The following is an 18172-nucleotide window of genomic DNA, read 5'->3' on the forward strand; positions in this document are numbered from 1 at the left end:
GTTTCAGATTTGCTTACTTTTGATGACAAGGGGGGAGGGGGGTTGGGATTATGCTTACTTCATGAACCACCCTTTATAAAGATATGAAATATTCTTAATGGCAATTTATTTGGTGTGTCAAAAACGGAAAAAAACCTTTCGGTAGTTATTGGGCACCTGAACTAACATTGTACCTATTGATGAATCCCTTACAAAGCCACTTTAATGATCTCTAAATGTTTCACGGGTCCAAGTGCTTTGAAAATGTTTCTGGGCTGCTTAAGTGCTCTGGAACTGTGTCACGGATCACTTAAATTATCTGGGAATGTTCCGCGGGTAACTTTTGAGTGATGTAGAATCACACCGGGGGGGGGGGGGGTGCTTAAGTGCTCTAAAATTGCCACGGATCGTTTAAGTGTTATGGAACTGTGCCGTGGGTTACTTAAGTGACCTTTTGAATGTGTCACTGGCCACTTAAATGCTCTGGAACAGTGCTACGGGTTATTTAAGCAATTTGTAAATGTGTCGCTAAGTTCATTTTTACAAAATTAGGTTTGAGGGGGGGGGGGCAATCCACGTCAGGGCCACATTTGGGCTGCGTTTCAAGGATTTACCATATATGGCTTGAAGCAACGGTTCTCAACCGGTGCTCTGTGGAGCCCTTGGGGCTCCTTGTGCACTCCCCAGGTGCTTCGCTACCGCTCGAGGGGGGGAAAAACAAGTAAAAAAAATATTTTTTTAAATAGTAAAAATAAATAAGTGACTTTAATGAATAATTAAAAATGGGCCTATGGGGCTCCGCCATAGAATTTTTTTACTAAAGAGGGCTCCACGAATCAAAAAAGGTTAGAACCGTTGGCTTAAAGGGTGGATCGCAATGAATATTTTAAAGAGAAATTTCGAGTTCTTACCCTTCAAATAGCATTGAAATTAACAGAAATAAATTATAACATCATATAAAGATAGATGTTTTCTTTCGAAATATTAATTTTTTGTTTTTGTTTTTCACAATAAGAATTTTTTTTTTGTCTGGGGGGAGGCGTACGAGCCCCCTATGCCCCCTCCCGCGTACGTTTCTGATCCCACCATTATGCGTTAGGAGGTGGCAGTGATGACAAAATTTAGCTGACAAGTAAGTTTTGCTTATTTTTTCTGACAAGGGGGGAGGGGTCAAAATTGCCTAAAAATTTTCTTACGTAATACTTGAACGGCCCCCTTATGTTACTTATATGCTATGTTGCATTAAAATTTTTTTCCACCTTTTCATTTGTACATTGCTGCGAAATTTGCTAGCGAAGTAACACACCTGAGTTACTGTTGTGACCTGAAGCATATATAGAGAACGCAAAGGGCCTGAGCTCTTTTTAAGACAATCAGAAATGTAATATATTTTAGAAAATTTTAGTGAAGAATTAAAATAAAAAAACCTTAATACTGTATGCTATCTTTATCCATTTCTGTTAATTTAAAATGCTTTTTGAAGGTTAGTAGCTCAAAATTCCTTTGGGTGATATTCCTTAAACCTAATGTGCTCTCTCTAAAGGTCAATCTTGATCATTGTTTGGCACAGCATAACCCTGATTGTCTTTGTACCAATAAAAAAAACAAACTACAGTCCAATTTGAAGGTGCATATGCACCCTCCAATGGTTGATGGTACATATTGTAGCAAATCCGCTGGAAAAATATTTGTTTTTGTTGAAGTGCTGTTGTGCATGCTCCAAAAACACCCTCTACTGCCTTATTGCAATTCGACCATTCATTCTATATCAAATATGCTCGTTTAGGTGTTGTTTATCACCTCTTAAAGTTTTTCCCATGGTTTTAGAATCACCCTGTATTACATGTAAGAAACATCAATGAACTGGAATAGTGAGTACTCATTAAACAGACTTGTGGGATTTATTAGCAAAGTTGGAATGAAAACACTCTGGAGACTACACCCTTCTCTATCATTTTCCACACACTCCTCTTTTTTTCTATTTTCTAATGTCCCCATCCTGCTCTTGAGATTTCTGTTCTCCTGAGGGGTTTTCCTCCTCCTTGGGATCTTGAGCCTTATACAGTACTGTTATGTCAAAGTTTTAACTGGAAGACATGCATACGGAACTCAACAGCCCCCCCCCCTCCCCGCACTCAAGATTAAGTTTACCTATGAACACAAACTGAATTTTCTTGTGTGCATGTGAAATATTTACAGTTATTCACTGCCAAACAGTCTTGACAATGCATCAGCCTGAAATATTTTTGTTTCTGGGAAATGTTCAGTTTTTATATTGAACTTCTGTAGTGCAAACACCTAGCATTGCAATTGCGAGGATTGTGGTTCTCACTTTGTTAAGTATAATTGAGGGTTGTGATGAGTATACACCAGTATTTCTGCTCCAAACAACGATTCGAACTCCACACAATAGAAAAACTTTTCTTTCTACAGTGGATGATAACTGTTGAGTTTTGTTTAGCACAGTGTTCCCCAACTTTTTTTAGACTGTGCCCCATGAAAAGATATCTGAAATATCAAGATGTCCCTTGTAATTTTTTTGACACCCCCCCCCCCCCCCGCACCTGTGAAACTTTTTAGTTTAATAACAAAGACTTTTTAAATTTTTATTTTCAAATGTAAGAACCGTTACTTGCGACCTAATCAAAAAAACATAGTATTTGCGACTGAAACCACGGGAGGCAGCTAAGGGACGATGATGAAGGTCTAAGTCCTCTCATCTCATTTCTTTCGTTCTCAGGGGTTTTTGTGTTGACCATTGACCATCTGCAAATTTCCCTTTTCAGCAAGAACAGGAAATGACAAAAAGGATAAACTACGGTACATGTAACAGTGCCCAACTTCAAAATTTTGTATTTCAAATGAGTTTAAAAATTTATTTAAAAAAAGTATGAAGGGAAGTTTGTTTGGAAAAAGGGATGAGCTTAAGATGCGCATGCTTTAAAAAATAAATTTAAAAAAAACCTACCTTATATTTTTTACTGCAGATTTTACTGCTGTCACTTCTCGTGTAATCTATAGCTTTTTCCCCTTGATTTATGATTGGATATTTTTAAAAACTGAATTGTAAAAATAAACTTCTAAACATATATGGATGGTGCATAAATTTTTTAAGTAGTGAAATTTGCATCTGCATATTAATTATAATATGCTGGAAATAAGGGTATCTAATAAGGAAAAGTCCATTTCTTTTCTAAAGCACTTCATACCTTTTATTATAATTTTTTTTCATGTAAACTGAAGAAAAAATAAAGTTCATGTGCTACTTCATTTATTTAGGAATTTTTTCACTCTTTTCTTCCACTCATTTTTTTTTAAGAGTAACATTGAATTTCCATTGAATAACATTCAGCAACTACGCCAATCAAGTTAACACTAGTGTGCCAAAACTGGCTATTAAAAATTTGATTTTTGTTTATTGTATGTCAATGTTCCTTAAAAAGTTTCTTTGTTTTAAAAAAACATAATTAATTAGGGTCGGGGTTGTTTGGTTTAAACCAAGTGGTTTTTTTTTCAAAAAAACAAATAAAAGTGGCCTAAATATAATTCTTTTTCCTTGAAAAATAACATATTGATTCATTATTAGCCAAAATTTTTCATTTTGACCACATTTTATATCCTCGGGGTACATTCTGATGGTATATCTTTAAATGATAAGATTTTATGAGTGGGTTTTTTCAAAAAGTCTCATAAAAGTGGCCAGAATATATATTTTTCATATGAAGTATCTTAGTTATTTAAAGTTATATATAAAAGCCAAAATTTCTCATTCTTGCACATTTTCTAACCTTTGGCTACATTCTGATGATCTATATATCTTTAGCAAATTCATGAATAAGGATTGCATCACACATCTAAATGTAGTGGTGTATTATCTGATAAGGTTCTTTTTCCCTTCACAAAGAAGCAGCAACAGTAGTGACACCATCCTGCTAGGGGCAGGTGGTCCTATAATCCAATAGACACCAGCTGTCTTTAAAGGACAAAGACTAATGTACTAATAGTTGCATTACCTCCATACATTTTCATTTTTTTTCCACATAAGAAGTAGCACATCTCCTCTCCCAGTCTTAATATTCAATAGTAATTTTTTTTTTATACTTTCACTGTTAAGCCCAGTTAATCAAGGTTCTACTGTATGGTAGTAACAGATTTATGGAAAATAATCAGCTATATACAGGGTGATTATAATTAAAGATTTGATTCCAAAACTATACAATAAGTACTGATCAGAATGACTTGAAAATTTGCATGGATACTCCTGAAGCAATGGAAGTTTCTTTCGCAAAAGAAAAAAGTGCAAAATGTGCAAGTAGATGATGCTGTACTTGGCCAGCAGTATAATCTATTTTGTGCAACCACATCATTTCGGCACTTCCGCAGCATCAGTGTGTGGATAGAACTTCTATCAAGATGCACATTGCAATACCAGTAAAGCAGCTGCTGAAGACCCATTTTGACAGGATGCACCTTAATCCTTGAAACTTCTGGCTGTGGGGTACCTCAAAATGTTATAAACAGTGGTCAGATTGCAAACTTTGGTGATTTGCAATCTCCAGCACATCCCCTATATCTTAAAAGTTCGTCAGGAATATTAATGTGGGGGCGCGTTAGTAGTATATACTTAAAAGGTATATTTTTAAAAGAGATAATAATGAACAAATGAAGGTCTAGATATGATAATGAAGCGAGAGCATAAATATGATCATTTTCATATCTGGAGCCCTCTATTACATGATCATATCTAGGCCCCGGGGCCCAGATTATGATCATGTATATACTACTCGTGTTTGATTTAATAAAGCTGAATTGCAAGCACATCCACATCATGACTATGGCATACTCTGGTTGAACAAGAATTTTTGTGCTTTCAACCTCATAGCCGGTGGGCATATTTAACATTTCTTAAGTAAGTTGTAGTTATTTTTCAATTACTTCGTTTTTTGTGATGTTTCCATGAATTATGAAATCGTGAAATGCTATAATTAAGGTATCATTCTGCCATGACTGGCTGTTGTTTCCATTCTGCTAGCAAATTTCCCACATGTTGGATGATGTCATTAATTTTACATTTTTAAGTATTTTTTCCCCTTTATCAAATAAAATTGAATTTTTTCAGGAATATTCATGTTAATTTTCAAGTCATTCTGACAATCATTCTTTTTTTACAGTGTTTTTAAATCAGAACCTTAGTTATAATCACCCTGTATATCGTAAATCATTGCTAATTAATCTGCATTATTTATGCCTCATTATATTCACCTAATTTTTATTACTTTTTGCAAAATATCTTCCTAATTAAGTATACTGAAAGTAACTGGAGAAAAACCTTTATATATTATATGATTAATAACATTAAAATAATTTTCAAACACACATTAATCCATTGAGTTAAGCAAAAAATTGCAAAAGGTTGGATTTTGTTAAAATGCAAGAAATATTTATTGATTAATTAGTATGGGGATAGTGTTAATTACATTAATAAACATTTTATTTTAATTAATTATTAGAAGTTTGAATGATTTTTCAGAAATTTTATTGTTTTTAATGTTAATACTATTTAAAACAAAAAAAAACGGTTTAAACCAAAAAAACCCAGTTTTTTGGTTTTTTTACCAATCCTGATTAGGGTCAATATCCTTACTAGGACCATTGGAGTCAGTGCCGGGTGGGCATGGGCCCACCCGGGCACCTCAAGAGGAAAAGGGGCCTCACAAAAATGAGACAGTTGAAATTTTCAAGCATTTGTCAGGTAGAATTTGTGTAGAATTTGTCCTCAGAAATATCACTCGGCCCGGGGGCCCATGATGCTCTTAAGATTGCCCTGATTGGAGTTAGTACCTCGGGTCTTTACTTGAAATAAGAATCATTACAAACCAATTAAATCAGAGAGAACTTTAAGAACTGGAGCGAAGAGGTCAAATTATTGAATTAATCAACTAAAAATAGCATGAGTGATGTTATACCCTGGTGTATATACTGTAAATGGGTTTCAATATTTCAGAGTTGGGTTTCAGCTAGTGGAAAAAAAGGGATAAAAATGCAAGAATGAAAGTTCTATGGATAACATCTAAATGATCAAATATTAGTGTCATATTCAGGTTAGTTACGATTTCTATCATTCCTTTGTATATCATACCACAAATATATGGTTGAGGAAGTAACTTGCAAGTGCTTTTCAAATGAGTTGCTTGTACCACGGACATATACAGCAATTCTAACGTTGTAGTTTTAAGAACCTTATTTTCCACAACAGAAAAGTTAATTTAACATCTCAAGAAAAGTGCTTTGTAATCATGTCATTTCTTTTTCCATTCACACAATTCTCTTTTTTACACACTAATCTCAACATTTATGAACCACTTTAACACTGAAATGACAGAAGTGGTCGTTTTGAGCGACAAGCTATTTTAACATGCGAATACACCAAGATTGGTCATCTATTTGAGGTTTTTGAATTCCTGGAATACAAAATATGTTCTGGGTTCCTTAGTCAGACGAAGCTCTACATGTGACAATGGTAGCGGTAAAAATGACCACACTTTAGAGATTGTGTACTACTATGATTACAGAAATATCTGAATTAAAGTCTTCATAAGTGAACATTGTAATAATATTGAAAGAAAAAATGTTATATCATAGTGCCTATTTCGTACCATTCAAAGGTGCACTTTTGAAGAAGCTCATTGTCATACACTATCAGATTCATTCAGCGTTTCTATGTATCTTGACAATTTTACTGCATTAGTAAAAGCCAATTAATGTACTAGAAATATTGAAGAGTGATATTGAAGCTACTTTTAATATTTCTCTAACATGCAGGTGTGCCTTAAAGTTCACTTAAGCCGCGTTCACATGTACAATAAAACATCCCGGAAGTCCCCGGTAACGGGGATTTTCAATACACACCGTTCACATGTCGTTAAGTTTATGCCGGTAATCCCCCTCTTTTTTCCCGAAGTCGTCACTGGTTATGTAGGTTGAACGGAAGTGATTGATTCAAGATGGTTGACGAAGGAGCTTATAGCAGTTTTCGCGGTACAAAGGATTATGGGAGAGAAGGTCGGTGTCGACCTCCAATCCACCCCAAGAAAGATGGGCTTTTTTTTGATGAGCTTCTCTCCCACTTTTTTCTTCCCTACGAGGGGAAAAAAGTTGTCATGCCGGTAATTACCACCAAAGCGACCCCCAATCTTGCACATGTGAACAGGGCTTTAAGTTTTGTGGTTCAAGAATCCTCACTCCTAGCGAAGAGAAATATTTCCAAAAAAGGAATCCTTTTTACCACTTATTCAAATTCAAGTTCATTCATCTACATCATAAACATGCATATTCATACAGAGAAGGGTAAATTAAGCATTAAAATCATTGAATGTCCCATAAAGACGAGTTATGTGGTCACCCTGTTGTATGATTTCCAGATGAACTTGAATTATCGCCTATTATGGCGTCTTACTGTCTCATGGAGTTGGAACCCGCCTCTAGTTTTAAAATTCAATGTTGAAAAACAAACACATTTAAACATTGAGCAAAAGAAAGGTATGAACAAAAAAAATTGCAGAGCAATGTCATTCTTGAATTCTCTCCATGATTAAAATGTCCACAGTTTTTGACTTACGAGCTACTGGCAGTACTGTTTCTCAGTTAGTTGTTCACAGAATAGACACACACACATAGAATAAGACAACCATAAATATTTTTTCTGGGCATTTCATATTTTAGCATTTATATATAGGTTTTATTTGCATTTTTAAGGGGTGCTGTATTTTTTTTTATTATTCAATTAAAACGAACAAACAGCAAATTACAATATACAAATATATAATACAAATACGAATACATATGTTACACAACACAAAACACACAAACATATAATACATACATTATGTAGCCCCAAGGGACTATGAAGTCCTTCCAGCAGGATTTTTATTACATTATTTTCTCCCTCAGCAACAGCTATTTTCTTCAGTACATGTATTTTAGTATATAATTAATATGCATTGGTGCAATGATTTATTTTAAAGTACTGCATTAATATCTGTGTTTTGATCATAATAAAGACGTATTTTTACCATTTGTGTAATTACTAGAGTAGATGAAGTTCACTATTTTTGGTGCAGTGTAGCAAAAACTTTTTTGAAATGATGTTTTGTTACTTTTAGGCACTTCATATATATTTTTATATCTATTCGAGATTCTATTTTCATTTTTTACTAACCATTCTTCGTTTTTGATGATAAATTTATAAATTCTGTACATGTAGTTCTGTCTCAGTGTCAATTTGTGGCACTGTATGTTTTTGTTTTCTATTGGAACATTTATTAATTCTCTTAATTTATTGTAGATTGTCTAGATTGCTCATGTTTTCATAATATGCTCCTCCCCAGACACATATTCCGTAATTTATATTTGAATAAACCCACGCATAGGAGATATCTTTCAAGAAGTCATTTTCATTATGTATTTAGGTTTATAAATGCAGGGCTCCCACTTGTCCTACTTTCTAGTTTTTGTCCTACTTATCCTACCAAATCCTATCGACGAAATTTGTGTAATTGATTTTAATTGAACAGGAAATCATTGATATATTGCCAAATATTACAAATGTTGAAGAATGGAATTAATGATCCTGCCAAAGCAGAAATTTTATCAGTTTTAAGGTTATTTGGTGGGGGGGGGGGATAGGTATGTGGACCATTTTTGGTTGATTAATTTTTCATTTGCTTGGTTTGAGGGTTCAACAAGTATAGTAGTGATTAAAAACTTCTGTCTGGATGGAAAAATAATTTTGTATTTATTACTTCATGGTCTTGGACAGTAACTAACATTCATCATTCAAAATTACGGTGCAAATAGTTGAAACAACAGTTTGCATTTCAAAGAAGTTGGATACATAGGCCTATTCTAGGTTTGGTGATTCTGATGCTACCCAATAGCACTCAGTTGTCTTATGTATTTTTAAGGCATGAAGAGGCATAAACAATATTTACAATGCTCAGCAAAGAGCTAGAAATGGAAGTGCAATTTGCATTTGTCAAAAATGATTACACTGGCATTGAACAGTAAAATGTGAACAAATCCCTTTAAAAAATTATGGACAAAGCAGTAAAACAGATTCACCTTGCCTTATTTACATCGAATCTTATAATCTTTGCACTGTGCTTTTGAAAGTTGTCTCGAAGGAGCGTCATTATTAAAAAACGTACGTCTTCAAAATATGCTGTGCCTTGTCGAAGAGAGTTGACAAGCTCTGCACTTTGGAAGACTCCAAAAAAAGAATGTAATATATATGAGGAGAGACAGTAAAGGATTATCTGTGGTTACTAGTACACTGTTTCGGCAAAAAATTGGTTCTGTAACCAAGTCATTTTGCTTTGGCTTGAGTCAATCTTATAGGAAACTGAAATAGTGCTTTGAAAAAAAAAGTTAATTCAAAATTAAATTTTTTTTGGGATTTTTTTCCATTATGCTACGATTATGTTGTCTAAGGAGGTATTTCCCCCATCCTACTTTTTAGTCCGGCATTTTCCTACTTTTTCTCATTTTTTGAGTGAGAGCCCTGTAAATGATCCCTGAATACATTGAGTTTTTTTTATTATTTTTTCACTATGTATGCTCCATTTTAGGTTATCTTGTATAACTATTCCTAAGTATTCATAATTGAACACTCTACCTATTTCTTCACAATTGCATACTGATATAGTTTGAGCTGGGCAGTGAGAGTGTAATTTTACGTTGATTTCTGTACTGTCATTTATATTTCTTGTTTTCGTGCACATAAATTTAGTTTTTTGTGTATTTATTTTTCATTTGTGTTTAATTAGCCAGTGATTTATTTTTGTTAGGTCCTTCTGTTCTTTCAACCAAACTATCTGTTTCTGTATCTTCAACATATAAAACTGTGTCATCTGCAGAAGATATAATGCTACCATTTAGATTTAGTTTACTCAGTTCATTTATGTAAATTAAAAATAGTATCAGCCCTAAGACCGACACCTTTTTTTACTTCTTGAAAATTGCTAATTTTTTTTCTCTATTATGACAGCTTGTCATCCAGTGTAGTAGTATGATTTAAACCATTCTAAGATATTTCCTCTTGTACCGGCTGCATACAATTTCTCTGTTAAAATGTTTAGATCCACGTAATCTAATTTAGAAACATATAACATCCATATTTGTTATGAGCATCTTTTTCTCGGCCACCTCGTTCTGCATTTTTCCTCTTGTGGCCTTGTATTAGTATAAATGATACAAGTGTGGGAAGTAGCTGCTGAGCTGAGTTATTTTCTAGTTTTGGCGTATTTTTACTTATATTGCGAAAAATTGAAAGTTTTTTTTTTTGATGTTTTTATCTTTGAGAATCTCTCACAACCCGCACTTGAACAGCCATTGCCCTAGAGCAGTGATTCCCAACGTGGGCGATGGAATGTTGTTCCAGGGGGCGGTAGAAGCTGCGGGTATAACATTGAATTCTATGGGTTAGATTGCGGTGGGGGGGGGCAATGGAGGAGAAAATATCTGAAGGGGGTGATGGGACAAAAAGGGTTGGGAAACTATGCCCTGGAGCGATGTTAATACGAGATGTATAGATAGTTTAGTATCAGTAGTCTCAATAAAGGTAGTATACTATACTGTACTTGCATGAAATAATGAAATTGCAAAAGATATTTCAACTGTTCCACTGCACAAAGATAACATTTTTAGCATTTTTCTAAAGCATTCTTTTAAAAGATATCGAATGCAAGTTGCTCATCATGGTAATGTACTTTCAGGATATTTCTTGTTCTTTTTTGTGGTTTTGTGCAAAAGCTTCCTGATGCTCTGGATGACGAGAGTGTGAAAACATTGAAACCAAGGTATTTTAATTTTAGGTTTTATAACTAGGGATACATAAATTTCGTATTTACGAAATAACTGCGATAAATGCGAAATTTGCCAATTTTAGTTACTTACTTTTGATAAGTGCCCTACAGAGCCACTTTAGTGATCTCTAAATGTTTCACGGATCCAAGTGCTCTGGAACTGTGCCACGCACCACTCAAGCATAGGCGTAAACTTGTATCCGGCCCATGCGCCCCCCCCCCCCCCCCAACATTTTTTAAGAGCCGGCTCGGTCCACCCAAAAATTTGAGTGCATATGTTTCGCACACTTGGCTCAGAAAAAACTTTTTGACAAAAAATTTCTCTAAATAGTAGAAATCATCTGCTCAGGCGAGCCCCCTGAAGCCAAACTTTTCACAGGTAATGTGTTCATAGCATGAAAAACTAAAACTGATAGTAATTGTCTTAAGCTCGTAACTAGGCTACGGCAATCAGGATAATGCTCCGGGAACCTGAGCCAAATGGGTGGCCCCAAAAAAAAAATACTTATTTTGCACATTTCTTGAAATCTTTGACAGTTTCTTATTCTGCAAAATGAGAAGAGAAGGGGGGGACGAACCATTCCCCCCCCCCCATGAAAAACTTTGCACCGTGGCCCCATGACCTACGTTTTTGGGAGAAAGAAGACGGGAAGAGAAAAGAAGAAAAATCAGTTTCTGAAATTCTTCCAAACATTTGAAAATGTTTTTATTCCATGTATTTGAGGGTTTTTTTTTTTCATGTTAAAGGCGGCCGCACCTTCTGCAGCTGACAAAGAGCATTTTAATAGCATTCAGTTTCGGCTGCTACAATGTAGGTTTTCTGAATACAAGCACTATTTCCTAATTAGAAGGACGGAGTGTATAGCGTGTCGCCTACTTAGGGAATATGTCACATGGAGGCATCCGTCCATATGGGGACTCCTCTCCGAAAATGAAAACTACATTCTTTTTGAGGCCGCCAGTGCCCGTCAGGACTTTGGAAAAAGTTTTTTGTTTTTGTTTTCTCTTCTATTTCTTTATTTGCGCTTAATGGATGGCCATCAGTGAAACAGGGACACCGACAGAAGCAGTTCCATAGATGATCCTAATTGGAATATAAAGAAATTACGATGGTGAAAAAAAATCGGCTATCGGGTTTGTGGTTCTGCAGAATAAGAATAGCTTTGTTTTGAGCCCCCTTGAAGTAAACGCCTTGTTTTTCCCTGAAAAAACCCTACAAACGTTGAGAAAGGCAGTTCCACAGTATTTTATGGTTTGTGTGAACCACATTCGGTTGTGCATGTACAGTATAACCTTCTGTTAGTAGAACATGTTGTATTACAAGAAAATGGAAAAGTTCCTCGTGATTCCGCACAGTTTCCTGACAGAAAAAAAATGCAATATTAAATATAGCTACACATTTTTGATAAATTCATGCATTTTAAGCATTTTCTTCAATGATAATTTATTCAAAATCTTCAAAATCAATCTAGATACAGTATTTTTAGCCCTCTCTAATACTTATAATCAATAAAGCGTAGTAAAAGAATTTTGTGTTTCCTGTTAGACATATCAATAAATTAATAAAATTTAACACATGATTTATTTTTTTCAAACATATTTAAAATTTATTTAAGAAAAACTTAAAACTCCATTTGGCTTGCGTACTTGGGACAGTAACAATATTTAAATCAAGTTTTTATTAAGAAATTTATGCGAATAAATTTTTTTTTCTAATTTAAAACCTGATATATAACTCAATATATGAGTAAAATAAATCTTAAATAACTGAAATGTAATTTGATTGTGAGGGAAATATACACTGTATCATAAAATATAATTAAATACAGGGCTTGACATATCAGAAAAAAATTTAGGCGCCAGCCAAATTCCGTAGGAGCCGAGCATGGTTTTTTCATGAGAAAAGTGTCTTAAATAATCGTTTTTCGACCTTTCTGGGAATTGATGACCCCTTCCCAGGGCCACAACTAGATACATTGTTACCTGGGGCAAGCCAGAGTTTTGGCTCCCCTTAGTAGAAGAAACAGTTAAAGGGTGAATTCGACTCCCATTCTGGTCCAGTGGCTCGAGCACCAGACCCGCCTGCTCTCTCTAGTTGCAGCTCTGCTCCTTTCCATATTGAAAGACAGTTAATTATGGAATCAGAAAATTTTGAGCCATCCCTAGATTCTGATTTAGCAATCACATACAGATTTTAGACACCAATACAGATTTTCCAGTCGCCATGGTGACCTGGCGCCTGGGATTTGTCAACCCTGGAATAAATAAAGATGTATATACTGTATATATTTTTTGGATTTACTTGCATTCTTTGTATATACTCGTTTTCGTTAACCCGCCCAGGGATTTCAGGATTCATGAGATCTGGGGGGGGGGGGAACCCAGGTCCTGGGTTTGTTATAACGAACTTTTATTGTATTATGAGCAATATTAATTTCAAAAATTATAAAAAATTAATTCATCTTCGGCACAACTTGAAAATAGCACTTATTCTGAAAATTTTTTAATTACATAAATTTACACACACATTAATGCTAAAAAGAGGTTAAAATTGCAAGGGCGTAGCCAGAAATTTCATTGGGGGATCCCTGATAGAACAATAGATTTGGCCATCTTATTCCCTCTTTTCGGTCATTTTCTCACATTTCGGGGGGGGGGGGAGGGCAGACCCCTTAAGTACCCCCTCTCACTACACCCTTGAAAATATGTAGATGCTAAAAACAGCACTATTCACAACAAATTTATAAATAGTGCAAAAGAAATCAAAAATAAATAGGTCCCTTCTCCACTGGTTTTTTTCATTTTTTCAAATTTCCCTTCTCCCACTGGGTGACCTTTCATTAAATCAAGTTGTATAATAACCAAGAATGGCCACTAAAGCAGTGTTTTCCAAAGTGCCCAATAACGCCCTCCTGGGGGAAGGGGGTGATGAGGGTCCTGAGGGTCGGTAGAAGCTGTGGGTTTAGTATAGGATATTATGGGTGGGGCTTGAGTTGGGAGAGATGAAAAAGAAATTTTTTTTAAAAGAAGAGCTATGGAACAAAAAGTTTGGGAAACTTTTCACTGAACCAGCGGTTTTGAACCGGTGCTTCGTGTGCACTTCCCGGGGGCTCTGCGGCCACTCTAAGACAATTAAATAAATCAGTAAATTTGATAAATGAATAAAAGAGGAGCCTTCGGGCTCTGCCACAGAAATTTTACACCAAATAAAGGCGACCATTGATGCATATTTATGTTTGAGTACAAATGATCATTTGTGGAGATTTTACTGTATTTAGGAAAATATAATGGAACCTTTCCTATACGTCTCCCTATTACGTTTCTGACCTTACTCATTTGCACGACGTTTGACTTCAGTTGCTATATATTTCTATACACAGGGTTCCCACTCATCCTACTTTTCCTACTTTTTGGTAAAAAATGTCCTACTTTTGCCCTACTTTCTCGGTTTTGTCCTACTTTCTTGGTTTTGTGTTACTTTTCCTGCTTTTTTACCAAATCCTATCGACAAAATTTGTGTAATTGATTTTAATTGAGCAGGAAATCATTGATATATTGCCAAATATTACAAATGTTGAAGAATGCAATTAATGATTCTGCCAAAGCAGAAATTTATCATTTTTAAGGTTATTGGGGAGGGGGGGGGGTGTGTATGTGGACCATTTGGTTGATTAATTTTTCATTTGCTTGGTTTGAGGGTTCAACAAGTATAGTAGTGATTAAAAACTTCTGTCTGGATGGAAAAATAATTTTGTATTTATTACTTCATGGTCTTGGACAGTAACTAACATTCATCATTCAAAATTACGGTGCAAATAGTTGAAACAACAGTTTGCATTTCAAAGAAGTTGGATACATAGGCCTATTCTAGGTTTGGTGATTCTGATGCTACCCAATAGCACTCAGTTGTCTTATGTATTTTTAAGGCATGAAGAGGCATAAACAATATTTACAATGCTCAGCAAAGAGCTAGAAATGGAAGTGCAATTTGCATTTGTCAAAAATGATTACACTGGCATTGAACAGTAAAATGTGAACAAATCCCTTTAAAAAATTATGGACAAAGCAGTAAAACAGATTCACCTTGCCTTATTTACATCGAATCTTATAATCTTTGCACTGTGCTTTTGAAAGTTGTCTCGAAGGAGCGTCATTATTAAAAAACGTACGTCTTCAAAATATGCTGTGCCTTGTCGAAGAGAGTTGACAAGCTCTGCACTTTGGAAGACTCCAAAAAAAGAATGTAATATATATGAGGAGAGACAGTAAAGGATTATCTGTGGTTACTAGTACACTGTTTCGGCAAAAAATTGGTTCTGTAACCAAGTCATTTTGCTTTGGCTTGAGTCATTTATCATTGCTTTGGCTTAAGTCAATCTTATAGGAAACTGAAATAGTGCTATGAAAATAAAAGTTAATTCAAAATTAAATTTTTTTAAATTTGAAAAAGAACAAAAAAAAAAAAAAGCTTTTTTAGGGATTTTTTTCCCATTACGCTGTGATTATGTTGTCTAAGGGGGTTACTCTCCCTCATCCTACTTTTTAGTCTGGCATTTTCCTACTTTTTCTCATTTTTTGAGTGGGAGCCCTGCTATACATTATCCCTGTATACAGGGTCTAATTTCTGCATGGGCAAATGAAGCTTTTATAACTTTGAACCCCCAAAATTCAAACAACATGCATTTACTGACGAATTCACATCTTTGACTCTTGCCGCAAGAACCTCCTTTTTCCTGCTTTACCCAGGGCCCTGCCTGTATACACTTCAATTAATCAACGTTTTCACTTTGATTCGAACTCCCAAGTCTTTGGAAAATACCATTTCTATCAATCGAATATCAAATAATTTTTCAATTGGTAAAACCGTGTCATTGAAATACAGTGTTTCCCAGTTTTCAGAAACACATCATGAAAAAACGCGATAAATAATTTATAAGCGGAAAAACTAAGCGGGATCGACTGTAGTTTCTCGTGCATATTTTTTACTGAAAAAGCCATAAAATTTAAGATAATTGACTGGTTCAATGGATTTTGACAGGTACTGAAATAATTATTGAACAGGCTATGGTGTGCTGATAGCCAGGGCCGTAACTAGGATTTTTGCAGACCGGGGAAAATATGATTTTGATAATCACTCAAGTGATTTTAAAATGTGCCATGGGCCGCTTAAATGCTCTGGAATTGTACTATGGGACAGTTAAGCGATCTGAAAATGTGGCGCTTACTTCATTTTTACAAAATAAGGTTTGAGGGGACAGGCCACATCAGATAACCCCCAGGCCAAGGATTTATCATTATATAGCATAGAGGGTGGGTCACAATAAATTTTTTAAAAAGAAATTTTGAGTTCATAGCCTTCAAATAACATTGAAATTTACAGAAATTGATTATAATAACTTATAAAGGTATTTTCTTCTGAAATCCGAAATTTCAATTACAAAAAAATATTTTTGCATTTGAAAAATAAATTTTTGATTGTCGGGAGGTACAAGCCCTCCCCCTATCCCCCCCTCATGTACATCTTTGACCTCACCAATACGCATTAGCATTCAGAAGGGCAGAGCTGATGACGAAATTTTGACGGGTCAAAAATGGCTAAACATTTGCTTGCATAATACTTGAACGACCCCTAAATACCGAAACACATCATACTGACGTAACATGATTATTCTGAGTCTGGTTGTGGAAAACTTACCCATGCGATTTTTTTTTTGGGGGGGTTGAGCCAGCTCTCCAAAATTAATGGGGGGGGGGGTCTCGATCCCATTGGCCCAATACTAGGTTACACCTATGACAGGTTTCATGAACTTCCCTGTGAAAAATCGGGGTCCTCGAGAAAGATCTCAATCCAAAAGCCATGTCCAAACGGAGACAGGATCATTTTAGTTGTGGAGGGAAGTATATGTAATTTTTTCATCCTCTCCACTGAAAAACTCGATCAAAACTGAATTCCCCCCCCCCCCCCTAAGATTTCCGCCTGTGAAAACTGCCTTGTTCCGCCCTGGCTACCTGTCTAGGGTGCCGGACCCGACGGGAGCTCAAATTTCACCCTTTAACCTCCCTTCAATATAACTTGAAATATTTAAAATTTCTATGAGTGCTGTAAATGTAAATAGTTTGGGAAACCCTGATTTGTAAGGAGGAAAAATTTCATATTCCCAGTATTAGAATGCAATGGTACCCGGCTCAGGGGCTTATTTTACTATTATTTGATTCCTCATCAAAGTCACCAGAACCTAGGAGCGGTGGATATTTGAGCCCCCCCCCCCTTAAAAAAAACAATGCAGTGCGTCCTTTGTTTCTTGTGTATGCGCTTCAGCCTCGTATTTTCATTTATTTATGTCGGCACCTTTGTTGTGAAGGCTCGAAAAATCGGGTCTTCCATTTGTTAACAACGATTAAGCTTAATAACTTGTTATTAAGACCTTAATCGTTGCTCACTTTACCTCCTCCCACTTTTTTCATTTTTTCTGTTGTATCATGTCCCCATACCCAAGGGTCACTTTCAAAAGAAGAAGAGATGCTCTTAAGTTTACCGACAGTACAAGCAAGAGAAAGGATTCTCCCCAAGTTATCTCCAGAGGTGCCTTCAGGCAGCACTCTGGGAGGATGCAATTTAGGATGAATGGATGCCGGGGTGATTCGGAGATAAGACTACTATTGTTACAGAACAAGTGCATTGAGATTCTGAAGAAAAGTAAAAAAATTAAATTTCGAGCAGATTTCTACTATTTAGAGAAATTTTTTGTCAAATTTTTTTTTAGCCAATTGTGAGAAACATATCCATTCAATTTTTTTTTGGGGGGGGGGCGGCTCTTCAAAAATGTTGAGGGGGCTTGGGCCCATGGGCTGGATACAAGTTTACGCCTATGCTGAAACCTTCTCAAGGGGTATCGAATCCATATCAGAGGGGTACCTCTTCCTCAAGGGGTATCAAAATGTGTGCTTGCCCCGGGTGACCAAGCATCTAGTTGCGGCCCTTTTCATACACATGTATAGAAGACTAATCAAATCTTATTTTCTTTCAGTTACAGTACCGACATCGAATAATATTTCTGATTTTCTCTGAGGTATTACATTTCCTTCTTCCTCTCCCCACTAACACCCTCTTTCGTAATCTGCATTATGAGATATACCTATACAACTTAAATTTCTTCATTACAACTTACGTCACTGAAATTTCTAATTACAGTATATGTATATATAGATATATTCATCGTGTCCGTTTTACTTTAATGCACCTTTGGCTCGCTACCTCATTTATTTCATTTTTGAATTGTTTTTTTAATTGCACTAATACTGTGTGCTTCAAAATTTTAAATAATTTATTA

General features: G+C 35.5%; 1 protein-coding gene across 6 annotated transcripts in view; it reads left to right on the plus strand.

The window, feature by feature from the left end:
* The window catches only part of LOC149076637 (18S rRNA (guanine-N(7))-methyltransferase), a 251477-nt gene that overhangs the window by 202119 nt on the left and 31186 nt on the right, over nt 1-18172 (plus strand). For 3 of the 6 annotated variants that reach the window (XM_089244250.1, XM_089244251.1, XM_089244253.1), the window contains one exon: nt 10752-10835. The exons of the other annotated variants lie outside the window; for them this stretch is intronic. In XM_089244250.1, the coding sequence (XP_089100376.1) occupies nt 10752-10835 (84 nt within the window). The remainder of the gene's footprint in view (nt 1-10751; nt 10836-18172) is intronic. 6 annotated transcript variants of the gene reach the window in all.

The sequence above is a fragment of the Pholcus phalangioides genome, unplaced genomic scaffold (genome assembly GCF_987345545.1).
Source record: "Pholcus phalangioides strain wild (caught in Gottingen) unplaced genomic scaffold, Ppha-v1.0 ptg000015l_1, whole genome shotgun sequence".
Lineage (NCBI taxonomy): Eukaryota > Metazoa > Arthropoda > Arachnida > Araneae > Pholcidae > Pholcus > Pholcus phalangioides.